Source organism: Passer montanus, unplaced genomic scaffold (assembly GCF_014805655.1).
Source record: "Passer montanus isolate IOZ18808 unplaced genomic scaffold, ASM1480565v1 scaffold11, whole genome shotgun sequence".
NCBI lineage: Eukaryota > Metazoa > Chordata > Aves > Passeriformes > Passeridae > Passer > Passer montanus.
In genome coordinates, this window is record NW_024357613.1 from 6,199,927 (window position 1) to 6,214,943 (window position 15,017).

The 15,017-nt window shown below is 36.1% G+C and overlaps 1 protein-coding gene across 1 annotated transcript in view; it reads left to right on the top strand.

Annotated features, from left to right (window-relative positions):
* ASCC3 (activating signal cointegrator 1 complex subunit 3) overlaps window positions 1-15,017 on the top strand; it is a 251,135-nt gene that overhangs the window by 217,729 nt on the left and 18,389 nt on the right. Inside the window, exon 37 of the mRNA XM_039727495.1 lies at window positions 11,152-11,376. Coding sequence (XP_039583429.1) covers window positions 11,152-11,376 — 225 coding nt within the window. The remainder of the gene's footprint in view (window positions 1-11,151; window positions 11,377-15,017) is intronic.

Here is a 15,017-nt window from a genome sequence, read left to right on the forward strand (position 1 = left end):
TAGCTTGATCTCTGATTTGAACAGAAACTTCAGGATAAGGGTTGGTTTGGCTGAAATGATTACATCATACAAGATTGATATCCAGCATATATTGTTCCTTTAGCATAGTAGATAAAGAAAAAAAAAGAACATAAGAGGATTACTGATCAGTCATTAATGAAGTATCCGACACTTGTATTTTCCTATTTGCATTTAGATTCTTTCTTTGTCTCATTTTCTTTTTAGTTTTGTTCCTGATGGGGGTCTGTCTAGCTTCAGAAATTGAATTTTACTTTAAATGTTGATGTTATGTATTATCAGAGATGAATTTTTAAGAAATCGACCCCTCCTATTCAGAAATATTTAAGAAATAGGCCCCTCCTATTGCCTAATATTTGCAAGATGTTTTATTTCACAGCTGCTTAGGTAGGCTACCTGTAATGTTAGAAGAAATTGCAGAGGGATTTTTGCTACCAAAAGGTCTTAGAATTTGAAAAAAATTGAAAGCATTTGAAAAAAAATTGCATATATATTTGGAAATTTCTTGTACAATGGGAAGGTTACTTCTAGAGAGCAAATGGTTACACATTTTCTTCACCTCTGAAACTTAATAAATGTAAGACAGGCATCAAGCAAAGTATTAGAATTGATGTATGTGGAAACTGTCAAAGTATGCACTTTTCTAAGTACTTTTTGCTGGGGTAATGCTCAAATTCAGCTTTCCTTGATTTATAGTAGGCCATTATCCTCTTTCCATGGAAGCATCAAATCAGACATCACCAATTTGATTGGGTTGCCCAAATCAAATTCCCATTTCCACTTCCACCTCTTTTCCTTTCTGTCATCCAATGGAAAAGAGTAGCGAGCCAGCAGAGATTACTGGAACTGCTTGTTTTCAGAAAGAGAAAATATCTCAAGTGTATTCCTCTCACCTTATGGGGTGAGAAAACAGCTAAAATTCTTCTCACAACAGGCCTCTTAAATATTCCTCTGGGCAGGATGTCACCGTGCTTGCTTATGAAATGGGTGCATGCACGTCTCTTAACAAAAAATTTTTAGGTACCACCAATGCATACAGTATTAGGAAATTCTGTCTTAAACATACTAAATCATTGAATGCACAGTATTTTGTAGGTTAAGGAGATTAATTCAACTGGTTTATCATTTGCTTAAGGAAACAAACTATTATAAACAATATGATGTGTAGATAATAGATTTTATTTTTATATTATTGTCTTCATATTTACTATATGCAGTCATATAAGATGCTAATTTTTAATACTTCTTTAGCTATAAGAATGCATGTTTGCTTTCCCTTGATTCACACAGAACAGATGGATGCTTGACTGCCTGCTAATCCACAGCTGGAATGGTTTCAGCGGTTTCCACGTTGCTGGGTTAGAGTGGCTTTTCTAGTGGACTGAGAGGGCAGCAAGAGAGGGATATCATTATTCATCAGTATCCCAGTGGGATCGCTGCCAGCAGAGATTAATTTTTTCTGTTATGCTTGTAAAACAAGCTCAGGTGGAGTCTCTAATCCTCAGGGCACGGGTGGCAGATCAAGGAAGATGCTACAAAGCTAGTTAATTTTCAGATTCTAGGGGAAACAGAAGCTCTGTTAGATGTATAAATACATGATTGCAAATTTAAGTAGCTCAAATCCAAATGGGATCTTCCTAGACATCTGGTCCTGAAAATCTCTGTTTTCTTTGTCTTTTAAAAGAAGTTCTTAAAACTTTATGCCAGCGGCAAAATATCTTCAACTCTCTTAATCATCAGCTATCATTCTACTTTTTTTTTTTATATACAGATCTTACAGTGTATTTTAGATTACTTTATTTAGATTTTATTTATTTTTAAGATGACTTTGTTTACATGTAGGCAAGACATGGTGCATGTCTGTGTAGGAACACTGAGTTTACAGTGTTTTCACAAATTTGTGTGCAGTGACAATCACCAAGAAAAATTACCATCGAAAAAGAATTAGCTTTGCCTTAGTAATGCATGGTGCATCCTATTTTGGTAATGGCATGTACACTGTGGTACAAGGACATTTTTTCTGTTATTCCTGGTTATCAGACCTGTTGTCATTTGTAACAGAAATGTTGATAGAACTTAAATCAAGCATCCCAAAACACTCACAAGTTGTCTATTTGTATAATAGACTTCATACATTTTTCCTTTAATGACATTTTTGTTTCCTCAGTAATTACCCTTCTTTCTCACCCTTTTAATTACCAGTGTTTTCCATCTATGTATTTCCTTGTAGCTCTTGAGTGGTTCAAAACATTGGGTTAGATTTTCAGGCAATGTTAATTCACACAGTTGCACTGAAATGAATGGAGATGTGCCAGTTTTTATCAGCAGGGAACTACCCTTATTGAAATTTACTTGCAACAGCTGTCATTTCCTCTTAGAGTTGTGGGTTTTTATTATTATATTAAACTATTTTCATTTAAAAGTGCTCAGAGTGAGACCAGTAGCATTGGCTTGCTGAAAAGACATTGCACATGTAGGCACCTTCCAAGTTTCCCATATATTTCTGCCAGTTTGTATTGTTCTTCTGTTATTCTGGGCTTGAGCCTCTCTTGAGCACAGGCTGCTACTCATTTCACCACATGATGACAGGTATTCACGCCTGTGAACTTTCTATTCCCTTTTGTCTCTGGTCACATAGTAGTCTAGATCCGGAATTTAATCCAGTACAAAAATGCAGCAGTGTGCGTTTGTGGCTCCCCACTAGGGGACCTGCCACAGGTCAGCAGATTTGAAATCTGGTTTTCAGCACACAGAGCTTTTACAGCTTGCCATTAACATATACAGTATGTAGGGGCCCCATTTCACATAAAGAATTAGCAGTGCTTACTCCTGTCTCCATGCGGAGTGGCATTAGCTTAATGCAGAGATCTGTTAACTTCTTCCCTGGGTCTGGGCTCTGCACTGAAGGATCCCAATGGAGGATCAAAGCCAAAGATGGAAAATGACTGATCGCTTTCCCAGGGAAAGCTGTGTGCCAGGATTTGCTATTCCAGTTTTTATTGCTATCATCATCTCAGTCAGCAGTTGGGCCAGCTGATACAGCCAAGCTCAATTTCAAAATGCGGACAGACGTCCAAATGGATCTGAAGTTGAGTTCTCGTGACAATGAGACTTTTGAATGTATACTCGGAGAGATTTTCCCAGTTTCCTGTTAGCAGATTACTGAGTTCATGCACTGAAAAGCTGTTCTGTAGTAGTGCAATACAATTCATTTCAGTACAGCCAAAACCAGTCAATTTAAATCTTTCCTATAATATGACTTGAGATTACAGGGAAAGTAAGCTGTGGGTCACTGCCCCATCTATATTTTAAGATGAAAAAAAATTGAGCATGATGACCCATTCAAAATGTGCAGGTTTGAAGCATTCTCATGAGAAATAATCAGAAAAATCAGGCATTTTGGAGAGGCAAAAACTCTAATATACCATTTACAGCAATAAAATGTGGTAATTCTCTCACATTATGAAAATTCACTTTATAAATGGAATTTGTACCATTCCATTTATATTTATTTGCTGTGGTCAAAGTATCTTATTCTAGGTGAATAATGTGTATTCAGTACCAGATGTTTGCTCTTATTTTTGTCCTAATTTAGTCTTCTTATGCATTTATTTTTTCATAAACTGTGCAAGTATTACAGGAATACTTATAATCAATAATTTAATTCAAAAACCTAAGAGCAAACTAAAGTCACATCTATGAAAGTTGTACTTAATACTATGAAAGTACCTATACATTCAGGGAAAATGTATTTTTAGAACTGGTTTTATTAGGACTGGCCAGAAAAAGTAGGACCGAATTATGACTGTGACCATAACCTTTATGAAATAAGGAATGTGAGAGGTAGGACTTAAAACCATTAATTCATTCCTTGTTGTAATGTTTTAGTAAAGTATGTAACTTAAATAGGAAAATTTCCTGAAATAGAATGTTCTATGAGGATATCTTTCAACATTAGTAAGAAAATTCCAGTGATTGTATTATCTATTACTATATCTTCCCCTACACTGAAACTCAGCTTCTCTAATATGTTTAGGAAGCTAGAGGGGAAAAAAAAAGGAAAATGAACATTCAAATTAGTACAGAAGTCCTAAGAAATTCTTTCCCATGTCAAATCGTTGTTACTTTATAATAATCCTTCCCCTCCTGTATGCTAGTATGCTTGCATATTCTTTTATCAACTCCATGCTGAGGCGGAGGTGTGTAATTTAACTTTGCAGTTTAGAAGTTCCCAGATCTGCCAGGTCACTCTCTGCTACTGGTAGCTAATATTGCTGACCTCCTATTGCTCTGTGAGCAGTGGCAAAGGTCTTTCAGACTCCTGACCCCTGGTCATCAGGAATGTCATCAGCAGTTTGTAGTTTGGATGTTTTAAGTAAGAGGTGAACTTGTGAAATCTAAACCCTTTAGGGTGTTTTTAAGTGATCACTCAACTGTTTCATTGCCCTAGGTTGTGCTTTTTATGATGTCTATAATTGTAAAATTTGTGGTGTTTATCATATGCAGCTATTTAAAAGCAAAAATCAAGCACTTGTCTACTTAAAGTTAAAAGTATGAGAATACAATTAATATATTGCATATTAACAATAATATATTAATTAATAGTTAATATCTCTAATCACTAACATGAGAACTAAGAATTGTAAGCAATTCTAACTTGTATGTTCCTATAAAACATGTTTGTGGGTCTCCTGGTGGAAATGGGCCTGTTTTAAATCATGAACGATAGTTACAAATTAATGTTTAAAACATAACAGGTTTGCATAATTGCATATTGATGGGTTTTACAACTTTCTCTCTTCAACTTCTCGTGTCCAACTGGAAATTTCCAGTGTTTGTTCTGTTGAGTCTTAAATCTGGAGACAGAGCCCAGAGTAGCCCAGCCTCACTGTTTTGCTCTTACCCAGTTAATTGGGTTAATGTTACACTTTGAATTCATACTTTTTTTTTATAATATATGTCTATTATCTCTAAAAGTGCATTAAACACTAATTGAATGAAACATTTTAAAAGTTTCTATTTATTTTCGAAGATACTGAGCAGGTCTTTTTCCTTGGACAATGCTCTCCATCACATGCATCTGTTGCCCTCCTTTTCCAGAGGGGAAAGAGTGGTCTGATGGGGTGTTAAAAAAGTGACTGGAGCATTTCCCTATAACCTGAGCTGGAGGGGAGGGTCAGGACAGAGAGAGTCCCCAGTGAGGGTCCCCGGTGCCCGAGAGGGGACCCCCTTTCCCACAGCCAGGGAGCTGCTGCCTGGAGGCTGTGCCTCTGACTCGTCTGTGCCCTGTGGCTCAGGGCTGGCACAGGGCTCTGCATTCTGCCTTTGCTCCCTGACAGCCACCAGCCCTGGAAAGGGAGGCATGGGAAGGCCCCAGGCGGAAGGAACTGCACTGAGGGCTGACTCTGAAATGCTGGATGCAGTTTGATGGCTCTGTGACATACACATGCAGTTGATGGGGAGATGTTGTACAATATATGAAGACAAGGAGTTTATTTGTAAACATGATGTCTGTGATGAGTGACAGTATCGTGTAGCAAATATATTTTAATCTTGCCTGAAAAGTGTTGTTGTCTTCTTTTGAACCATGTTCGCCAATTTTTAAGATCTCTACAAAGCCTCAGCCTGCTCTGTGGTTTAGCAGAGGCTGCCAGCCTGCCTTGAAAATCTGGAGCATTTCTTCTGAAAAGTTTGTCTTAAAAGTTTATTTTTACATGCATAAAACAGAGTGAACTGGCAGAAATTATTTTTTTTTCCCTTTTAGTCTATTATATGAATTTTGAAAACACATGTCGTGTTTGTTCTTAAAACTTGTAACTAGTAACATATGGTTGTAAGTGTCTTTTAACTGGAATATTGTCACAGACCTTTTATATCTAAGAGTGAAAAAAAACACCCAAGCATTTTGAAGTTTAAATTATGTCCCATAAAACCAAGACCAAAACATATATGTTTAGAGGCTACCAATAAATTCCTTAAAATAGGAGTTTATAATGGAATCACTTACAAAGATAAACTTTTCAGAGCAGTAATTCTAGCAAGTACTTCTCTGATTCTGTTTCTGAATCTACATTACTTTTTTGTATGAGCTGAAAAACCACTTATAAGTTTGGTCTGGTTTTGGTTTTTTTAGGTTTTTTTCCCTCTTTTTTAAAGCTCATGTTTCCTCACCTTTATTCATTTTATGAATATAAATGTAAGCTTGATTATCTTCTAGCTGCCTGTCAGGATACATCTGTGTAAATGTAATGTCTTTCCTTATAAATCAAACTCACACTCAAAAATGTGACAATAAAATATATTATAGATATGTTGGTTAATTTAAATAATGTTCACAGTTTACAATTGTGCCATTCCTTTGTCACGTAATATGGTCTTTTTCTCTTGGGAAAATCATAGGCAAAGGAAGACTAGCTTGAGAGCTTTAGTTAACCCATTTTTTAAATTTTCCTTATGATATAGGTAACAGGATTAAATGAGATTTCTGTCAGCACATGAGTGGAGATACATATGTGTATATATATAAAATTGGAATATAATCCCAAATGTTTTTAAGTACAGAAGCTCAAGTACCCTCAAAGAAAAATTTAGTAATTTTGAATCTAAGTCAGATGTTACCTAGCTATTCACAAACTATCAGTCCTTGTTCTTTCTCTCTTTTGACCATGCTTCTTTTCTCTATCCTATATTAAGGGTAAGTAGGTATCACCTAAGTGAGGACAAGTACAGGTTGCTTCAAATTTTGTGTTTCAGCATCTTCCTATACAGTGTGGCACAATGTGGCAGGTCTGGATGCTGCACTAGAGTGCTTTGTACAATGGATCAAAAGAAAAAAGCCAATTATATAATAATATTACTGCTGAGCTTATATTCACCTATCCAGTTTTCCAAATATCAAAATATGCTGTTTTCACTTGGAAAAATAAGTTGGATATTGGCATACCATTTTACTTCTGGTAGCAGAGAACAAAAATGCATAATGCATTATTAGTGTTAATTGCAGAACAGCTGTAAAAAATCACCCACATTTGTTTATTGTAGTTTATTAATACTGTTCACAAATATATAATTTTTGCAGTACTTCAGCATGTATTTACACTATTACAGAATATTTACACTATTACTATTAAATTTATGTAATTTAAATCAAGTTTCAGGTAAAAAGTGGTATTACTGAACCAGCTAAAAATTATCCTCATATGTTCTCTTTTTTATGTTAGTATTTAATTTTAGTACTAATGGTATTACTGAACTAGCTAAAAATTATCCTCGTATGTTCTCTTTTTTATGTTAGTATTTAATTTTAGTACTACTCTGCTGCAGTATTTTTTATACTTAAACTAGCAAAATGTTCTAAGAGTTCTTTTGTCTTGTTTCTTTTGACATCAGAAACTTGAAAGAGAGCAAAATATGTTGCAAGTTTATTAAAGCTGAAAATATGGTGAGAACCCAATATACTGATTGGGTTCACAGTATCTATATAAAGGAAAGGACCATACAGACAGTCAATTCTAAGGCAGTTTCAATAACATTGCTGAAGAAAAGTCTGCTGGTTCAGCTCTGGAATGTGAGAAACTATTTTTGGTTTGGTTTAGACCGTCATTGTTACAAATTAATCAACTGCTCTTTAAAGTCTAGAACTCATTAACTTTAGAAGTTTTACTGCTCCCATGACTGAGCTTCACTTAAAATATTCAAGTTTGCTTTAGTAGTTCACCTTGATTCCATTTCTGTCCGTGGTTCACAAGTATCCTCTGCTGTAGACAAAGTGGCAAGATGTACTTACTCAAGATTTAAAATATTGTAGATCTAAATGTGGAATAAGTTTATAGCTCAGCTCTCATTATAAATCAGTAATTTCAGCTGAACTTCTACTTCTTGTGGGTAGAAAGAAAATCTGGGGACTTGTAACCCTATGGACTCTGCAGAGCACAGTATTGGATATCTGTTGGATACCTTATTTAAATTTTAGTTTGGTCTGGCTCCTCAAATGCCTGATAGTACCACAGAACTGCAAAATATATCTTTTTAAATAGTATGAGTTGTTTCCTTTTAGGGCTATTCTAATAGTTCAAATAAAGGGTGATGGTAAGCTGCATATTTGGAGCATGATGTTGTAGACAGGACTTTAAGATGATCCTGTGGCTGCTGTTATGCAGGAAACAGAATTCAATTACCAGAATAGCCCTTTGGCCTTGTAAAATGCAACTGTGGAGATTATGCGGGTCTGTGTGTGACATTTCTCACCGGCAGTGCGAGTTACTGTCTCCTATACGAGCAACCTGTGTCGCATGCAGGTGGAAATGTAAGTCTGAGATGACTCCTACACCCTTGAACTGCTGCAGCAGTCTCTAATGCCCAAAAGGAGACATTATTGGGAAAGTCCATCACAGAAATGTAGGAGAGAGAGATGTGACATGACTACCAAATGCAGGGTTGCAGAACCTGTAGCTAAAATTCCTGGTTATCTCCTTGTATACACAAAGTTATGCTTAGCTGTGTAGGTGCTTGTAAACCTGTATTTGTGCATGGCCTGCAACAGCTCTGATTTAAGAGGAGAAGAAGGGAAAGTGAAAAATGCACAGAAGTGCTTTGTGGTTTAACTAGGAAGCTTGTATTAAGTTTCTTGACTTTAGAATGAAGATTAATGATTGATAAGTAGTTTGATCTGTTTCCTCACCCACAGAAGTAAGAACGGCGCCCAGATATGATGTACTAAAACAATATATATCATATATTGTGTGGAATAGTTGAAGCTACAGCTTTTACAGAACAGATTGAGATTTGCAATGAAAAGGGAAACTAAAATGAAAAAATATTGAGTGAACAGCAGGGCCCATTTGAGGTGATTACAAAGGATGTTTCTTTATTCTGTCTTTTCTTATGCAACCTGAAAACAGTAGCAGGGGGTTACAAGCAGAGTTCATCACAAAGTTGTCAATCACTGTCATTTAACGTTTTGCAATGGAAGATGTCTTTATTCAAGGACAGCTGGGCAAATCAGAGAAACAGATTTGCAGTTAGTAGTCTGTCCAGCCTACACTAAGCAAACAAGGACAGGGCAGACACACCGGCCTCTCACATAAAAATATAATGGACTCTGCTGACCTCGGTGCCCTCCATTCAGCTTCATTCTCAGTCGTATAAAAGCTTCACTACCCATTCTCAATTTCCTTTAATTACCTACATGATGCAGATAAGAAAATGAACCTCACTTACTTACAGTCAATGATCACAAACAGGAAATTAAGTAGGCAAGTTGTTTAAAATAAGAGGAGTGTTTTGGATGTAAATAAAACATGTGCTGGGGAAGAATTAGGGAAAATGCATTTACAAGGGTACCAGTTGGTCTGGGCTGACTTAGCTGATCCTCCTTCTTTCTGCTACTTTAAACTGCAAAGCAAAACTAAGTAAAAAAATCTCCTTGGTAAATATTCTTTAAAATATCTTTGAAGAAGAAGCCAGTTAAATAAAGAGTGAAGCAAACATGCAGCCTTCTATAGGGCTTAAAAAGATTGTGACCTTAGGTTCAGAGAATAAATGACCAAAGTTTTCACAAGAGATCTAGCAGAGACATCCAGGATTAAGCAGCAGTTGTCTTTATTCAGTCTTCACTTCTAATCTGCAGTTGAGATATGAAATAAGTTAATGACATTCTGATTTTCTTTCCAAACCTTAAATTGTCTAATGGTTACCATTCCTTTTACATTGACATCACAGTTTGGGCATAGTTTCCCTGCACCATTTAAAAAAAAAAAGAAAATTTTGTGCTGTCAGTTGTCAAGGAGTAAAAACCAGCTATCTAACTGCTTTTAGGAATTGCCAGAAAAGGTTCTGTGTCTTAGGATATTAATGAGGGGATATGTTTCTTTGTAAGTCAATTAGGTAGTTCAATTAGGTGTTCTAAAATTGCCATTTTTCTTTACCTCTCTGTTCACTGGTTACTGTTGTGAATATTTCATTAATATGGATTTGTAGGAAGTCTGATGAAATTGAAGACTAAAGTGCAAAGTATTGAATCTATAGTTTAAGAGGAGTATAAAACCCTGAACACTTTAAATTAATGCTCTCTGCTAAGCCTGTAGTTTCAAAGACATTGCCCTTCAGGCTCCCCAAATGACTTTTTATTTTATGACAAAAGAAATACACTCTCTTAAATTACAGATGGAAAAGACATCACATATTGTAAAACTCTTGCCTCACTTGTAGGTTTTATAATTCAGAAAGATAGTTCTCACTACAAACTATATGTACACACGTACATGCACAAGAGGATTTTGTGAAGGGAAAAATTGCCAATTAAGTCACAAAACTGATTCTTTAGCCTAAATTATCATTCTTAGGATGTTTCTGTTGAACTTTTTTCAAAGACAATGGATTTCCTGAGAGGAGAATTGGCATCTCTGCCTGGGATACCAAAACAGTTGTACTTGCTCCTCTCAGCCACTATGATGTTGCTTCTTATGACTGCATTTAGATTACATATTGGTGGGCAGCTCCTTTTTGCAACAGTGAGAAAGTTCTTACACTTTCATTTTGGAATAGCATCAGTACCACTCTGGAACACAGAGAATATTTTCACCATCTGCTTAAATTTTTGCACTTTGTTTTGATCGATGATCATCATCAGTTGCTTAGACACTGACTGCTCAAAATATTGAAAAATATTTGAAAAGAAGCATATAAGAGCTATTCCAAAGCTTCTGGGTTTTGAATACCAAGAGAAAAACTCAAAACCTGAAAAAATGAAGTTTTGACTTCTTTATAGCTAACATTAAAATGTTTTTGTGACCCAATGAGATAGGATGCCTGTGGGTCATCTTCTACTACTGAATGCATCCAATGAATATATTTATTTCATGGCATTTGTTTTCCTCTTCTCTAATGTTAGTATCAGCTATGTGGAAGGAAAAATGTTTGAAATCTGTGTGTCAATATTTGAAAATATTATGTTAGTTATTGTTTTCCCATGCATGATTTTGATAAATAAGTACGCTTTCTAAATATTAAAATGCTGCTATTTTTGTGTTGAAATCTAGCTGTAGTAAATTAAATGCATATAGTTTGAATGCCTCAGTAAGCAGTAATAGTTATTCTGAAGTTAATTACAATGATTAATTATTTTTTTTTAAGAATGCTGACGAGTACACAGATCTGCCTGTACGACATAATGAAGATCAGATGAACAGTGAACTGGCCAAACACCTTCCAATTGAAGTCAACCCCCATTCCTTTGACAGTTCACACACAAAAACACACCTTTTGCTGCAAGCCCACTTCAGTCACGCCATGCTGCCGTGTCCGGATTATGCAACTGATACCAAGACAGTGCTGGACCAAGCAATCAGAATATGCCAGGTATTGTGATGCATTTCGGTGTATAACTCTTGTTGGTCTACTGTCTATTGTTACAGTGTTGTCATATTTTGAATATAGAAGAATCTGAAGATTTCTTGCAATCTTGTGGAGAGCTGGTACCACATGATATTATAACACCTTGTTTAGGGAGGAACTGGATGCCCATAATGGTTCCCACTTTACAGAGCTGGAGGTAAACAACCTTAGAGTACAAGACAGTCATGCTCTGACTGTAGGCATCTACTGCCATATAATGACCTCTGCTTTCTTTGCAACAGCTTTCTATCTCTGTGTTGTGGAATGTTGAATGGGAATTATTCTGGCATGGCTGTGGTCCCTGCAGATCGTTATGCTGATATCCAAGAACCTGTCTCCCCTGGGTACTTCTACTTTTCTGGCACCCAAAAGCACTATAGTCACTCCCAAGCACAAATATAATGTGTTTTGAAATCTGATTCAGGGTGAGATACAGAGGTTTTCCCTAAGCTCCTCTAGCTAGTGTAAAGACACATGTTCTATGTCCCAATGATCAGAGTCAAAGAGCAGGTTTTTAAACACAGATTTTAAACTCACCCTGGAGACTTGTGAGTTTTTACAGTTGTACTGCAGTTGCAGCCCACAGAAACTAAACCAACCATGGAGAGCACTGGTAACAAGCAATCACATGCACAGCTGCCACCTCAAAAGAATTTTAAAGCAGCAATTGGAGTTTGGGATAGAGTGCTGCCATATCTGAAAAGCTCAGTTACAATTACAGCAGGAGAGGTGAGCTCTAGCTGTCGCAGGAAACAGCTGACCCTCTGAGTCTCCTGAGAAGAATTCTTCTCTTTAGCAGAACTGCACAAGGACTCGTTCACAGCTTCTTGAAGACCAGGCAGCCTTCAACAAACTGCTGTTTTTATGTTTCTGAATTCACTATCTGTAAAATAGAGCCAGTACTTCTTTCTTCCTTTCTGCCAGTACTTCCCTTTCTTCCAGTTTATGTTTGCTCAAAATTTAATATCCTCAGTGATCTGTTTATCAACTATCAGACAGAAGCTTTGTGCTTGGTTGAAGCCTGTTGGCGATATGGTAACTGCAAACATCATTGTGTCAAGCCTGGCAGTTTGTAAAACTGCTCAATGAGAAACTATTTATCAGTGCTCTAGACAGAGAAAATACTGTGTGCAGTTCAGTCCAGCAATTTGGATAAGTCTCAAACTTACACCAATAAAAACAAGCTTAAAATACTAATATCAAATTAAGCAAAACTGAAATTAGGGAATATAAGAAATAACACCACAGACATTACTGCTACACAGTCCTTATCTTGGTAACCAGCAGTGCTTGGATGCTAGTCTGTTTCAAATATTTCGAATCAATAAAATCATGGTGCTGGAAGTGTAGAAACAGCTATGCCATGTATTCAGTTATTAACAGAGAAAAACATCACTTGCTCAGGTGAGAAAATTCACCTTTGTTTCAAAGAAATCACATACTGAAAGTTTATTCAGATGTTTGTGGAGTAAGCATTAGGGAGTTAATTAATCGGGGCAAACTTAAATTAAATACTCTTTTCAATCATTATTTTGTTCTGTTTTGCTAAGAAATGTATTTTCTTAATCCTGCTACTCTGTCGTATGTATTTCAGAAACAATTGTCACTTAGGAAAAAAAATCCAAAATATTCAACAGTTCCTTTAAACTGAAGTAGAGTTCAGAAAAATGCCATTCCATATTATGCCTTGGCACTCCAACCTTCAGTTAACTACTGTATCATGTTATGTATACAGTCATCTTAAAAAAAAAAAAAGAAAAAAAAAAGAAAAACATGGAAGCACTTTTGTATTTTAAAGTTGGCACATGGTTTACATCTCTTGGGAGATTATTGCTTCCATCTTATTAGTCACGCTTTCCAAAGGGAGGTTAAAGTTCCCAGAATCTAAGCAATAGACAGGGTTACACTCTCAATACTAGTTGTTACCTTTTTCCTTAGCACTGACCTGCTGATGAACTCTGGGTCAGCAGAGGTAGAAAAAAAAATGTTAGTTATGAGAAAAGGAACTGAAGCATGGGAGGATCCAGTGATGAACAGATTCAGTGGGTGTTGTTCTCTGTGTGTGAACACACACTCGCTGAGCATCAAACGTTAAACACAGCAGTGAGGCGGGAATTGGTTTTTAGTTATGTTGAATTTATTTACTTACAAATTATTTTAGTGTTGAGGTTGTATAGCTAAACTTCAGATTGTGACCTGAACATAAACTGTTCTTTTTGCTGGTGGCTACATGAATAACAGACTTTCCATATCAGCATTGCTTTTCTGTTACAAGAAAGAAAGATCTTTCAAAGAGCTTTTGTAGGTGGTTATATGGCAGGCCTTTATCCCAGATCCCCTGCAGTGCAGATTTGCCATCTCTAGCCATGATATGTAAGCAAGCCTCTTTCCATCACAGACTATTAAACTTCTCCAATCTTCTGTGGTGTCCTTTACCTGAATCAGCCTTCCCTCCCATGGCTCCTTTCCTATCCCACATGTTTCATTCTCCTTTCCATTCCTCCAACATCTTCTGGGTTTTTTCATTGTTAGTGACTTCAGGCTGAGTATTGTTATTGGTCCAGCAGAAAACCGTGTTAATAGCATTACATAGGTAAATCTAGCTGCTGGATTCCAGGTAAAATTCCACTATACTTTAACGAAAAAATTATGCAACAACTCTTAAATCATTTTTCCTTGGATGTCTTTGAAGTTTTGGCTGTACATTAGAATTCTCTTCTTTACACTTTCAATTAAATATTAAAATCATTAGCATTTAACAGAATTTGAGGAGTTACAGTACTGGCTTAATAGGGGAATGTAATTTTTTAGCATTAAAGAAAGGGAAGAAATAGATTCTGTTACAGTTTTCCTGTGGTTAGCATTTGTTAGATATAGGTGAAATTCATTATAGCAAGATAAAATTTAGTATTTGTATACGTAGGATGAAATGCAGAATCTTTTCCTTTTATTGCAGAAATATGGGGAATAGCAGTATATAACCTTTTGGAATGTGAATGCCTATCTGCTCCCACTCCCATCTCTGTAATGAATGGCCAGTGAGGCATTGACTAGGCTGAAGGAATGCCCCTGCTCTACACTGAAAACCTCAAGTTAAAATCTAGTTTGTTATCAGTGACGGGCTCTCACAGATAAAGCACAGGAGGTTCCCATGGCTCAAAAAAACTACCTCAACTACCTGTGTGACCTTGGCCAACTGATTTAATTTTTATTTGCCTCAGATACCATTAGTACAGTTACAATAGACAATATATTCTCGTCAAGCCTAGCACTCTCTGTTAGCTTTACTGAGAAGAGCTAGTGGTGTCATTAAGATAGTGCTGAACACTCCAGTAACTTCTCAAAATCAAACATTTCTCCATTTCTTTCAGGAGAATGAACATTAAATAATAAAAATTCTAATGAAAATATTTTTCTTACATTTTTATAAAATATAATTATTATTGTAAAGATGATAGTCCACCTTTTTTCCCTATCTTATTTAAGAATACATGAATCTAAATCTAATCTCTTTTTTGCTTCCTTTGTCAATCCTTATATTTTGTGACTGTGTATTCAGCGATCAGTTCTTATTCTGCTGTTCCAAGACTATTGCCTATATTTGC